Raw genomic sequence first — 14,577 nt, 5'->3', positions numbered from 1 at the left:
AGAGGTAAATAGCAAATTGTATTTTAAGGCTGCTTTGCCTGATGTAGGCTTCCCGGGGTGAGTTGATCTTTAGTGGACAACTACACTGTGATTCGAAAAAGGCAAAAAGTTTGGAATTGCTGAAATAGACAAATGTTAACTACGACCCGTCTGATTATGTAAAAGCAGACTTCATACATTAATGTTCAAAATCTTTTCTTGTAATTCTACATTGATTTAATGATTTACGAAATACACACTAAGAGAATGATGCACTCATTGAACCTGAACCTCCAGCGAGGAGGGTAAAGTACACAGACAGAGATTATGGCTCAGATGACCAAAGTTCCAGAGTTATATTCGCGCTTCTTATTTTTGGGAAAGGACATAATAAACAAAGCTTGAACGAGTTTTCTTATTCTCGTATTCTGAGTATTTTATCAACTACCCTTAAAGCAGAATACCAAGCTTTGTTTTTGGTATTCGACGTCGCTCGCATTAACAACACTCTTCAGCCACACACACACGCGACTGTCTGAGATTCCCTTCACACAGCAGAAAGAGGTCGGTCAGGCCCCCCGACTCGCCATCATAACGATGTAAACATTCCCAACGCTAACCTCTCTCTGCCGGCGGAGTCATGTCGGAGCCGAGTGAGCAGGACTGGGGCCGCTCTGACTGTGATCCGGAGTGAGCGGGAGCCGGGAGCCACCGGGTTGGTCTCAGCGACTGCGCGCCGACGTCAGCGCGCCGCTGCAAACGAATGACGGCACGCCCCTGGCAACACGTAACGTCATTGCACCCCAGGCAACGTGACGTCGTCGCACCGCCCCAGGCAACGTAACGCCATCGCACCCCAGGCAACGTGACGTCATCGCACACCAGGCAACGTGACATCATCGCATCCTAGGCAACGTGACGACATCGCACCACCCCGGGCAACGTGACGTCATCGCACCGCCCCAGGCAACGTGACGTCATCGCACCCCAGGCAACGTGACGGTATCGCACCACCCCAGGTAACGTGACGTCATCGCACCACCCCAGGCAACGTGACGTCGTCGCACCACCCCAGGCAACGTGACGCTGTCGCACCACCCCAGGCGACGTGATGTCGTCGCACCACCCCAGGCCACGTGACGTCATCGCACCACCCCAGGCCACGTGACATCATCGCACTGCCCCAGGCGGCGTGACGTCATCGCACCACCCCAGGCATAATGACATCATCGCACCCCAGGCAACATGGCGTCATCGTGCCCTTGCAACGGTGATGTCATTGCGCCCCTAGCAAGATGGCGTCACCGTATGGAGCAACGGTCTCTCCCCCACCCCCACCTGTTTCCACTGGCTATCTCCCCTCTACCCTTTCAAACATAACCATCTCCCTCCATAGATGCTGCCAGGCCCGCTGTACCTCCAGCAGCTCCCCCATTCTCGCTCCAACTACTTCTGTCTTCTGCCATCGCTTTAGTTTAGATCAGACTGTCAGGAATGGTGTGGTGGTGAAAAGGGCACACCCTGATTCGTCAACTGGACTCTCTGTCCCGTCTCTTGATGCAGCCACAGCAGGAATTAGACACCATTCCATCTACTTTGGGAATACACATTTGCCAAGAAAGTCTGGAAGTGAATGCTGTGGTCAAGAACATTTAATTATCATAGGTATCAAAAAGAAACAATGACATTTGTACTTTCAGCAGCACAACAGGTCTGTAAGTACGGAGTAGATAACATAACAAAAACAAGCAAAAAAAGTTTAATAAAATACAATATTAATGTAAAACAAATACCAAACCACTAATGCAACAAAGCAGTGTTCAATAGCCTGATGGCCATTGCGAAAAAGCTGTTCCTGAATCTGAAGGTCACCATTTTCAGACTCTTATACGGGGCTCATGTTGTCGACCTCCCCGTGGTGAGCCCTGTCAACTGACAACAGAGACAGCAGAAGCAGAAGCAACTTCATAACTTCTGTTGCCTCAAACGCAAGAAGACTCTTATACCTACTTGCTGATGGCAGGAGTTAAATGAGAGCATAGCCAGAGCAGTGTGGGTCCTTGACACCTGGTGCTCTTTTGAGGCAATGCCTCTTTTGGATCCCTTCAATGGTGCAAAGGTCAGTACCGGTAATGGAACGACCAGTGTCCACTACTTATGGTCTTCTTTGTTCCTGGGCATTCGAGTTGCTAAACACGGCTGTGATGCAACCAGCCAATATGCTCCCTGCCGTGCACATGGTAGAAGTTAGACCTGTTGAGATTCATCTTGTGCAGCTGTGTAAATACAGGACCCTGCTCTATTCTCTGCTCTTGCTGGAGGATGATTAACTCAATGAAGGACCACTTTGCTCCACCCAAACCTGTCCTTCCAGTGTCAATGGTGATTGGCACATTCCAAGGTGCAGGTCTCTGCGTTGATGAAAACACAGAAATACTTTTGGGGCAAATTACAACCACCGTCCAGTGTTGTCAAGATGTGAGCTTATAAAGGAAAGCGCACTTTAACAGACCATCAGTGTAGGGAATGTGCATTCAGGTTTGGATGGGTTCTTAATAAAGCATACTAATCTTTTCATATGGCACCATTATTGATCAAGCTAAAGTCCGTACCCTCCAGGATTCTAAGCTGTAATTGCTGGCGTTGATCAGTCCCCCATGCTCTTGTGTTGAAGGAAGAGGTGTGTAAGTTGGAACAGTACAGGGTAGGAGTTAAGCAAGGATGGAATAACAGTTTCACTGGTTCCACCTGGAAAATGTCGCTTTATCTAAGAAGCAATTGTAGACAAGGACATGCTCGTGTTGACATTGGGCATGTGGCTTTGCAACTGGAACCTCTACCCAGCCATGTTTACACAATGGCCCTGAAGCATTCAACATGATGCCAGCTTGTTCAGAATGACTGGAGTGTTGGGAGATGGTGGGGAACACACTAGAGTAGGGCTGGGTGGGGGGAGACATTGGGGGTTATTACTAGAAGTTGGAGGATTTAATGTTCATACCATTGAATGTAAGCTACCCACGCAGGATCTGAAGAAAGGTGTCAATCTGAAACGTCACCCATGCATTTTCTCCAGAGATGCAACCTGACCCAGAGTTACTCCAGCATTTTGTGTCTATCATTGAATGAGCAAATAATCTGCTCTTATTCTTAGGAGAAATTATATGTATGTGGCAATCAAGCTCTCTTTTTTTTGCAGATTCTATGATTTTAGTAGAGATGCCACAATGGTGTAGCAGTAGAGTTGTTGCCTTACAGCACCAGAGACTCAAGTTCAATCCTGACTCTGGGTGCTGTCTCTACAGAGTTTGTACGTTCTCCCTGTGATCAGGTGGGTTTTCTCCAGGTGCTCCAGTTTCCTCCCACATTCCAAAGACAGTCTGGTTTCTAGATTAATTGGATTTTGTAAATTTCCCCCAGTGTGTGTGGGATGCAAAACTGGGATGCAAAACTGGGATAACATAGAACGAGTGTAAAGGTGATCGTTGTAGACTCAGTGGGTCGAAGGTCCTGTTTCCACCCTGTTTCTCTAAATTATATTGGTTGTAGACTTCACATCCTCAAAAATGGTCCCAACAACTGCAGAACTCAACATAATTCCTGACAAAGCAGCCCATTATTGGGCCAAGTTACACCTCATCAATTACTACCAACCAAACCAGCATTTTTTGTCACTTTGAAGAATAAAGCAGTAATCATTCACGTGTAACCCATGCATTTTAAAACCCAATTCTCACTTGCTAATATATTGCTGTTTTTTTTTAAATCACGAGATCAAATCCACAAACACCCCAATAATTCTGTGGAAATAGCTTGCCCAGGTGAACTGTATTGGTTCAAGAAGCAGTTCATGAGTTACTTCAAGGGAAATAAGAGCATTGAAAATCTGATACACATAATCCCAGCAATGAATCAATATTAAGAAAAAGCATTTTTATATTAAAGTTTAATTGTTATTCCCCTAATCCAATGAGATCAATTCTTGGTTCCTTAAACAGAATTAAGAAAACGGTTTCATTATCAGAGTCATTCTGATTTCTGCATGTATCTTTAATATAGACATTGGCAAGTATTATCCAGTCTGAAATAGAAGCAATGACCTGCAGTCAGTATTTGAAAGGATTGAACAGCTCTATTCCAGTTTGCTCCAATGACAGTTTGTGGATATCAGGGTTTAGCTTTAATCTCTCTTTCAGTAGAAGTCAAACCAGTAGCTCACGTGTTTCAATGACTGCAAACACCATACAGACCCAATGTGGAATTGAACAAAATACAATATTCAGGAACATAGAGTTCAAACACCAAAAATGTAAGAAAATTGTCTCGAGTTCAGTTAGAAACCATTATTTGTTTGAGATGATTGGCATTTGACAAATGATCATCCTGGCAGAACAACTTCAGTTTTAAAAAAAAGACATGGAGTGGAATCCATTTTCTCTCAAGCCAAATCTGCTAAACTGTTTTTCAAATTATTCTTCAATTAATTTTGTTTTCATTGCTGTTATCTGTTAGCAGAGGGGATGTCTCTGATGGTTCTTGATTTTCCTCTTTTGTAGCTTCAGAATGCTTGGTGGTTTTGTTCAAAATGTTATCCTGGAAACAGAGAGAGAATGAAACGCCATTTTAACTTGAAGCTATTGACATTTTAAAATAAATGGTTAGACAATTGAGAAAAAATAAATATATGGATTAGGAAAGGTGACAACATTCAGCTTAAAGTAAGAGAGAAAAAAACAGAGGGGGAAAGATAAAGAAAGGTTGATAAGGGAGAAAAAAAGTGAAAAAAAATCAAGGGAAACATTGCCTTGCCTTCGAGATAGGATGCAGAAGAGCTGTGCAGAATAAATCTCTATCCACTCTGTGTACAAACCAAATGAATTCTCCAATGTAGCATCTGCATTTTCTCCACAACCTCAATGGTTGCGAGTGACACTGGCAATTGGTGTCCAAAAAGAACTGAATCAAGACAAATTGTCCAAACTCGTTCATGGAGTACCTTTCCTCCACCTGCCATAGCTAAATCTCTACCCATAAGTCAGAGATAAAAGGTCAACATCCAAGTCCGACTACAGCCCCATAAGAGGCCAGTAATGTGAGCAGAACCCCACACCAACAACTCTTCAGAACTTGAAACAAATTATTCCAGTGCATGTTTCCATTTTACAGTAGCTTCATGATGACCATCCAATGCAACATTTAATGAAGAAAAGTGTACAATCCTTTTAAATTTTCACTCTATTTGTCTTTGCCTCAAAGTGAGCCTCTTACCTGTCTGCTGTCCACTATATTGAGAAGGATGGAGACGACCACACAGCAGATGGTGTTGGCCAGCATGAAGATCATTATCTGCTGCCAGCGCCACACTGGGATCTTCACGTCACTGCGTGTCAAACCCCAAGTGTTAGTAACAAGGAACTGAGCAATGGAAATACAGTTTCTCCAATCCGCCTTTGGTTCATTTGGCTAAGAGAATCATGTGCACAGGAGACTTCAATCAGCCATCAGGGTGAGTGGACATCATGTTAAAATGTTCATCTGCTATTGAGAAAAACCTGGTCATGAATTCAACAAAACATTCTTCCCTGCTAATCCCCAAAGTCTGCCTTGTCAGTCCAGGGTCGAAACAAAGAACTGCAGGTGCTGGTTTACAAAAAAAGACACAAAATGATGGAGTAACTCAGCAGGTCAAGCAGCATCCCCGGAGGAGATAGATAGGTGATGTTTCTGAAGCAGGGTCCCGACCAGAATCGTCACCCTGTCTGTTCATGGTATTTGTTTATCCTTTTACGAAAGAAAATCACCTTTCACAGTGGTCCGCACAGACCAAGCTGCTCCTCCTGCACCTTGTAATCCAGTTTTATGCTGAAGAACCACACAACTGCAAGTTAGAGAAATCTAAAGTGCCCTAAACAGCATTTTCCACTGACCTGTGAGTTACATTCCATCATCAAATAAATATAGGCATTAGTTCATCAAGATCACATGATCGTGTTTGGCATTTATGTTCTTCCGATTACATTTCCTCGGACCTATTTTACTGCACTGATGCTGTCTCCTATACATTGGTCAAACCTAAAGCACTTTGGGTAACAGATTTGCATTAACACCTGCTTTTAGCCCAGAAGGGTAACTGATGAGCCAGTTACCCGTCTGTTCAATTCTCTATCCTACTCCCACTGACCTATCTGTGGCCTCCTACACTATTGTAACAAAGCCCAACCTTATAGTTTCAGGAACTCAAAAACTACATTCATCATTTTCAGATGATTGGGCAGTTCTGCTGCAAAGTTATCCAATTGCAATAACATTTCAGTGGTGAAAACAGTGAACACTTCAGAGCCGAGGATCCAAGAGTGGTGCAGCTGGTAGAGCCGCTGCCTCACAGTGCCAGAGACTCGGGTTTTGTCTGTGTGGAATCTGCAGGTTTCCCCCGTGACCACGTGGGTTTCCCCTCGGGTGCTCCGATTTCCTCCCACATCCCACAGATGTGCAGGTTTGTAGGTTAATTGTCCTCTGTAAAAATGCACTTAGTGTGTAGGGAGTGAATGAGAAAGTGGGAGTGTGAACAGTGATTGATGAACAGCACGGGCTCGGTCTGCCAAAGGTCGCATTTCCATGCTGATCTACCAAAGATTGTATTTCCATGCTGAATCTTTCAGTTCAATTCAATCTAACCTGAAGATGATTCAAATGAGGGCATGGTTAAAAAAAAACCTTGCAAATGTTTTCCATTTCATCGGAAACATGAACTCAGTATTTTCTCCTCATCGGTGCATACTGACCTGCTAAGTATTTCCAGCATTTTCTGTTTTTATTCTAGACTTCCAGCATCGGCAGTATTTGGCCTAAAAACCTTTTTGAGTAACAAAATATTTTTAAAATGTAAAGAAATTATTTTTGCAGCCTTCTTTGCTCTCTGCAAAAGTCCAACAACATTCTCCACCCATCACCTTTCCCTAATGCAATGTGTTCTTTTCTTAGCACATTAGTTCCCTGACTCCCACATCAGATCCCTCCCTTTCCAACCCCCCCCCTCTCACATGGATATTCCCCCTTTCCACCATAGCCTCCCAGGCAGCCATTTCAAGGGATCTTTCCAGGATATTCAGTTGGCAGTCTATAAATCCTAGAAAATCTTGGGGGAGCTTGGCCCTGTAAAACGGGCTGCACAGATTAGGCAATTACATTGCCACAATTGGCCAAATAGACCAAAATTGCTCTGCCCACACCTCCACAAAGTATAAAGAAGGGTCCCAATCCAAAACAACGCCTATCCATCTTCACCAGAGTTGCTGCCTGACCCGTTGAGTTACTCCAACACTATGAGTCTTTTTTTTCTTCAAAACTAGCATCTGCAGTTCCTTGGTTCTCCTCTACTAATCCAAATTTCCACAGGGAGCACATCGAAAGGTTAGTAGCATGCAGATATGCAGATCAAATGATCCAACCCGCTATTCTGCTTTAACAGAAAAGTGTTTTCAAATCCTGAGGAGCAATCCTCAGGGAAACATATTGATCATGGAGAAATCAGTGCATTCTGGCAGGAAGTTTTTATTTTAGTGACATCTTGGAGCTGGCCATGCTGTTAAAAAATATTTGCAAGGTGTGTGTGTGGGAGATGTCTTGGGGAAATAGTCTGTCACCACCGCAGGCTCTTGAAATATATGAATGTTGCAGGAAAGTGGAAGATATTCACATTAGTTTGCCAAAACAATGCTGTAGCAATGAAGCTAGTGCAGGAAATAGAACTAGACTGACTATTAATTCTTCTTACTGCATTAGGTGTAGAGGTTTGTGAACTTTATTCAAATTGGGCTAAAGAGGCGAGTGGATACAAGTACTGCCAATGGTGCAAAAGCATTTCCTACAAAAGGCATACATTTGACAAGATAAGGCAGGAGACTGGGGAGTCATAAGGTCATAAGCGATAGGAACAGAATTAGACCATTTGGCCCATCAAGTCTGCTCTGCCATTCAATCATGGCCGATCTATCTCTCCCTCCTAACCCCATTCTCCTGCCTTCTCCTCATAACCCCTGACACCCATACTAATCAAAAATCTATCTATCTCTGCCTTAAATATATCCATTGACATGGCCTCCAGTCTTCATGTTATCAAGATAGAACTGGAGAGTGAAAAGTTGCCCAAGTGTATGATTTTTTAATAATCATGCCAGAAGAAATACTCAGGGGCAGACCTGTATGGAATAGAAGATACAAGCATGCAAGAAAGATGGCTTTAAAAATCTAATCTGACCTGGTATTTAGGTTAATTGGCTGGGTAAATGTAAAAATTGTCCCTAGTGGGTGTAGGATAGTGTTAATGTACGGGGATCACTGGGCGGCACGGACTTGGAGGGCCGAAAAAGGCCTGTTTCCGGCTGTATATATATGATATGATGATATGATATGAAAACGGATGAGATTTCTCACATGCAGAGGGTACAGAGGAGATTTACTAGAATGTTGCCTGGGTTTCAGCACTTAGGCTACAGAGAGAGGTTGAACAGGTTGGGTCTTTATTCTTTGGAGCGTAGAAGGCTGAGGGGGGACTTGATAGAGGTTTTTAAAATTATGAGAGGGACGGACAGAGTTGACGTGGGTAGGCTTTTCCCTTTGAGAGTGGGGAAGATTCCAACAAGGGGACATAGCTTCAGAATTGAGGGACAAAGGTTTAGGGGTAACATGAGGGGGAACTTCTTTACTCAGAGGGTTGTGGCTGTATGGAATGGGCTTCCAGTGGAAGTGGTGGAGGCTGGCTCGATTTTATTATTTAAGAGTAAATTGGATAGGTATATGGATAGGAAGGGATTGGAGGGTTATGGTCTGAGTGCAGGTAGATGAGACTAGGTCAGGGAGAATGGTCGGCGTGGACTGGTAGGGCCGGACAGGCCTGTTTCCATGCTGTAGTTGTTATATGTTATATGTTATATGCAGAGCATGCTGTTTAGACATAGTGATTTTTTTGGGGATGATCAGAGATGTCTTCCATTTAGAGGCAGACAATTACCTGAGATGTGAAATCAACACAGGAGCCAAATGTAAGGAAATTTCCTTTCACTTACACTAAACACAACAAAACTTGCATATTTTTAATGTTTTAAACTTGGAATTACTTAAACTTTTAAAGCTGATGGCGGAACTACTTCAGGTAATTTATTTCTTGCAAATAAACGTTCCCCCAGGAGATTCCAAAACATATTGGTGACTTAAATATTCCCAGGGCTTGACTGAAAGTCGTATTCCATATGGTCAAAATCGAATGGATTTTTGAAAAATCCATTAGATTTTGACCATATGGAATATGACCTTCAGTCAAATGCTTAGCAATAATTCTCAACTAATTAATGCTTAACTAGCAAGGCCAGCATTTGATGCCTATCCCTAAACTGCCCTTGAGCAGGTCACTGCACGACAACATTGGGGGTGAACATTCCATATTGTCATTTGAAATTGTCAATACGTTTAGATATATTTTAAATCTAGTTCAACTGATGTTGATTGTGGACCATGTGATTTTTATCAGTACACTTTTCTCTTGGTAAAGTTATGGTATATCATCATGGTTCATCATTCAATTGTTATCAAGTTATGCTTTGTGTCCCATAAGTACATCTCGATGTATCAAGCGACCTGGACCTATCTTCAATGTACAGCATTTTTATTGTCACCAGGCCAAATATAAACTGCATTCACCAGTAAAGAACCGGTTCTCAATCAGCAGAGTTGGTAGATCATGCAAGACAGTAGATATAATACAACCATCGAAATAAAAGAAAAGAAAAGCACTCAATTCACATTACAATATCTTTCTCAATAGTGGCTACTACTAAGCAAAACACCTCACCTGGTTTTGCTTCCAAGGATCTGTCCAACTATCAGGTTGCAAACACCAATACCAATCATTTGCACTGAGGTTGCGACTCCTGAAGCTGTTCCAAGATTTGCCAGAGGAACGACCAAGATGATTGATGGCCACAAACTTGCCTGAGGAAATAAGCAGAATATACCGATAAAGACAATGATAAAGTACATAATTCAGAAAATGATCCCCAAGATTTATCACAATATGCCCTTGCCGGGTTCAGCACAAGTTCACTACACAAAATGCCAGAATACTTTGAAAGTGTTTTTTTAAATGGCTCTCAACACTTATACAATCATGCCAGTTCTACATATGTAAGTAGTGAAAGAATGAAGTTACTTATCAGCTGAGAGAAAATAAAACAAACATCTTACCACAGCAAACGAGTAGGTGACTCCCAGCCATATCATAGAAACCAGTGGTGATACGAAGGTAAATGCTAAGAGTGCGGAAACTGGGACTGTCAACACAGCACACATCGTGACAAATATTCCTCTCAATCCTACATGATCCTGAAAAAAGATCAAAAGAACATTTAATGAATTCATATGGATATGCATATGTACATTATCAAAGTGGTTGAGACCAGGGCCGTTTTTACAGCATTATGGGCCCCCGGGCAAAGCAGTGTACTGGGGCCCCTACCGTTACTCTCCCCACCCCCCTTTCCCTACCAGCCCCCCCCCGTCGTGCCGGTGAAAAGCACTTACCGAAAAGCACTTAGCGATGGACTTAGGGTGCTACATTGTTGCGAAAAGCACTTACAGATTGCTGTGAGAAGCACTTAGTGACCGAAAATGTTGCGAAAAAAGCACTTATTGAACCTACATTTTTAAAGTAGTATTTATTTATTGCAAGTCACTTAACATACACAGATCAGCATGGGGCCCCTATGCTCGTGGGCCCCCGGGCAAGTGCCCATCAGGCCCATGCGCTAAGACGGCCCTGGTTGAGACCAGTGCTGGTTGTTGGGCAGCCGGACAAACCACCCAACTCGTTCCTTTTAATTCTCCTTTCTATTTGGCTTTAGGCTGCGGAGTTGTTCTTTGAAAAGATGCTTTGTATCCTGAATGGATTTTCAGTGTTTACCATACTCCCATTTTATATTTTGTTAGCATTTTAGTTTAATTTAAAAGTACAGCATGGAAACCGGTCCTTCAGCCCACCGAGTCCACTCTCACCATCGATCGCTCTTTTACACCAATTCTATGGCATACCACTTTCTCATCCACTCCCTACAATTTACAGAGGCCAATTAACCTACAAATCCGCTTGTTTTTGAGATGTTGAAGGAAAAACCAGAGCAACCAAAGGAAACCTACAGGAGAACAAGCAAACTCCATATAGACAGCACCCAAGGTCAGGATCAAACCAGGGTCTCTGGTGCAGTGAGGCAGCAGCTCGAGCACATGTGTCACTGTGCAGCCTACTTCTTCTTGCCTTTCCGTGAAACGCAAGAATCATTCGGTCATCCCTTGCTACACAGCCAGAACTGAATAACGTCACCAGCTACAGGGCAGGATTATTTGGACACGTGGTAACAATGAAGGTTGGGGAAGGTCATTCCAGACGGAACAATAAAGAAGGGACAAAGACATTGGTGAAGAGTTGGTGAAGAGGTTGATGACAAGTTCATTAGCTGTAGAGGGACTGTGGAAAATGGAAGACCAAAGTCTTAACTGTACAAGGTTAAAAGTGGGCTACGCACAACCTGGGGTAGATTTTTTTCTCAATAGATTAGGAGACGGTCCAGAATAGAAAGGTAGTCACAGATGTGAATAATAGCAGAGAGAAGCACATGATCAGAGATAGCTTTGTTGGTGATCATGAGAGCAGTAATCATGAACTTGGTGGTGATGGCAGGAGAGAGTTGTGTACAGTGGCATGCATGGTTATACAGAGAGAACAGAAGTGAAATCAAGGAAACAAGGGAAGTAGCTGAAATTGAATTATCAAGGATAATGCCAAGAAAGGACATTTCCCAACAGAAACTTGGATTCAGAAGAATGCTTGAAAATGTGGATTAACATAATGAATGTGTCATTGAAATCATGGAGAACCAAAGTTCATCTGCCCAAAAGTAAACATTACACCTGCTAAACAATGCCTCCCTAGCCTCAGAACTTTACTGATGCAAAATATTCTTCTTTAAGGGGAGAAGGGACCTTCATTATTGGTGGAATGTAATTCAGATAATTCTGCTATCTGCTGGTTTATAGGGAGAATCAAAAAAAGTTCACACTTCATTGCAGCCCACCTTTTAATGTTCAGTCTGAGGTCAATACAGCGGGCAGCTTTAGTCCTTCCTTATAAAGTCCTTAAGCTTACCATTTGACGAAGGAATGGGAGCGGTGGTTCTTGACTCAAATAACAACAACAAAGAGATCTTCACAACATTGCAGTTACTTAGTCGTTTATTTGAAGTTGCAATAAAAACATATTAGCTTATCTCTTGTCATTAACATTGTCATTGTTGTTTCTTTGTTGTAAGAACTTAGTTTCTCACCGACACTCCTTTGTATCCTGTTACTGACTAAAACCCTATGTTTTAGTAGGCTTGACTTGTATGGCCCGCTAACCTTATATCAGCAGGTTCTTCGTTGTCACACACTGAAGCATTACATCAGTGCTGTGCAAGTTATACTCATAATTCTAGCTCCTCCCATCCATATACGTAAGCATAGTATTAACCTCTTGGTGTCCAAAAAATAATACAGCAGGATACAAAATATAATAATATACTAAAATAACTAATAAACGCAAAATGGCTCCTACACTCAATATAGTTAATATCCACAACAAGGATGTTCCCAGTCATTATGCACTACCTTGCAGTTGGAACAAACCAGACTGTACTCACAATGAGGATTCCAGCTAGGGGTAACAGAATCAACGACGTATCAAACACAGCACCAGTGATGTACGAGGCTTCTTGCTGACTGTAGCCAGGATACTTATCCTGAATAAACTTGCTGAAAAATAAATACCAAGATGTAAACGATACAATGTCAATGATCACTGGCGTGTGGTTTTCTGAATTTGTAATTTTATTCATATTCCTGGAGATGGTAACAAATACAGTAAACCCTCATTTTAACTCACCCTTTAAAAACAGATTTTGGTTGTGGCGGAATGACCTGCCTTCCTGGCCACTTACAGCCCCACCTGCTGATGTCACCACCAGTGAGCCCTCTTCACCCACTGCACGGTCCAGTTGACACGGTTGTTTTTGCAGCTCAAGTTGTAGTTCCTGGTGACAGCGTTTTCCTCAGGGCGCCGCCACCAACAGGACGTCCTCGGGATCATGGGGCTCTCTCCCCACTCACCAGCTTCTTCCTGTCGGCTGTCGCTTTCACCGCTCCCTGCTCCCTGCTCCACCACCAACACCTCCTCCTCCTCCTCACACTCTGTCCACTTGGCCTCTCCCCCCCATCTCACACCGCTGGCCCCCTCCTCCTTCTCCCCGGGGTCACTGACATATTCCACCTTGGAGTCGGCGACTCCAGGGGAGAGGAGGTGGCAATGGAGGAGGGAGCAGAGGAGTGGACAAAGTGACGGGAGAAGGAGACGGCGCCGTTGGACCAGGGAGCGGACAAAGCAATGGACGACAGAAAGAAGCTGGTGAGAGGGGAAGAGTGCCCCTTGATGACCAAGCGTGTCCCGTCGGTGGCAAAGGGCCTGAGTAATCGCTGTCGGCAGGGGCTACAAGGCAAACCGCAACAACAGCCATGGTTGTTGGGAGTGGGACAAGGTTTCCTTATCCCGCCACACCAACCCCCAGACCTCCCATTTTGCTCTCAATCTCTGACTGCGGGAATCAGCAACAGGGGCAGCAGTTACTGCCGTTCCTCAGCTGTTTTGGACAAGGTGGTGCCTGGCAGCCTTCTTGTGCCGCTGCTCTCCGTGTGGTGAGGGAGGTCCCACTGAGCTCTGTGATGGGGCTCCAGGATTCTGACACGGAGCCCAGGTCCCTCCCTTGTTCCATTATAACGAACAATCGGCCATAATGGACACCATTCTCCCTCCCCCTAAGATTCATGTTCATAAGTTCTCGGAGCAGTATAAAGCCCATCAAGTCTCCTCTGCCATTCAATCATGGGCGATCTATCTTTCCTTCTCAACCCCATTCTCCTGCCTTTGCCTCATAACCCCGACACCCTTACTAATCAACCGGTCTGTTATAGCGAGAGTTTACTGTTTATTTATTGCATAGAACAGAGGACAAAAAGTTGCAGAGAACTTTGCGGAACGGCGATACGATAAAGATAAGGAGAGCGGGAAGTGTAACAAGATAATGGAGTGTCTCACAACAGTTATATTAAACATAACCTGTAATGTAGAAGCATTAGGAATGTGATAGAGGCACTTTAGATAATCATAAACTCTACTAACCTGGCGTCTGCAATAAACGGGAAGATTCCATTATAGAAGAACATGATGGTGAGAACCAGTAGCCAGTAGCGGAGTGACAAGTGGCAAATATACTGTAGCTTCTATGAGAACATAAACAATAAAGTCAGACAAGAGGTTGTAGGGGGACAGTCGGGTGGGGAAGATGGAGTAAGTCCCATTTAGCTAGAGTATTGTAAGTTGATCTTATGAATTCCAGCTTCCAGAGATCTACTTCAAAGACCAAGGATTACTCTCCACAATAACTGGCTATCATAGATAATCAATCCTGAACCCAAAAGCAAGAGCTTATGGAAGATTAAATCCCATGTCCCTGAATCTAC

At 43.6% G+C, this 14,577-nt stretch overlaps 2 protein-coding genes across 2 annotated transcripts in view; both read right to left on the bottom strand.

Moving 5' to 3' along the window:
- LOC144603810 (lysosomal dipeptide transporter MFSD1-like) overlaps positions 1-876 on the bottom strand; it is a 32,911-nt gene extending 32,035 nt beyond the window's left edge. The window contains 1 exon segment of the mRNA XM_078417519.1: positions 600-876. Within this exon segment, the coding sequence (XP_078273645.1) occupies positions 600-876 (277 nt within the window).
- Positions 877-4,455: 3,579 nt separating this feature from the next.
- mfsd1l (major facilitator superfamily domain containing 1-like) overlaps positions 4,456-14,577 on the bottom strand; it is a 32,309-nt gene continuing 22,187 nt past the window's right edge. The window contains exons 8-13 of the mRNA XM_078417516.1: positions 14,237-14,337; positions 12,705-12,816; positions 10,219-10,356; positions 9,827-9,966; positions 5,248-5,359; positions 4,456-4,572 (exon numbers count right to left, since the gene is read on the bottom strand). Of these exons, the coding sequence (XP_078273642.1) occupies positions 4,456-4,572; positions 5,248-5,359; positions 9,827-9,966; positions 10,219-10,356; positions 12,705-12,816; positions 14,237-14,337 (720 nt within the window). The remainder of the gene's footprint in view (positions 4,573-5,247; positions 5,360-9,826; positions 9,967-10,218; positions 10,357-12,704; positions 12,817-14,236; positions 14,338-14,577) is intronic.

This window comes from Rhinoraja longicauda, chromosome 21 (genome assembly GCF_053455715.1).
Source record: "Rhinoraja longicauda isolate Sanriku21f chromosome 21, sRhiLon1.1, whole genome shotgun sequence".
Lineage (NCBI taxonomy): Eukaryota > Metazoa > Chordata > Chondrichthyes > Rajiformes > Arhynchobatidae > Rhinoraja > Rhinoraja longicauda.
Note: the sequence above shows the minus strand (reverse complement) of the source record. Positions and strands in the feature narration are given on the sequence as shown.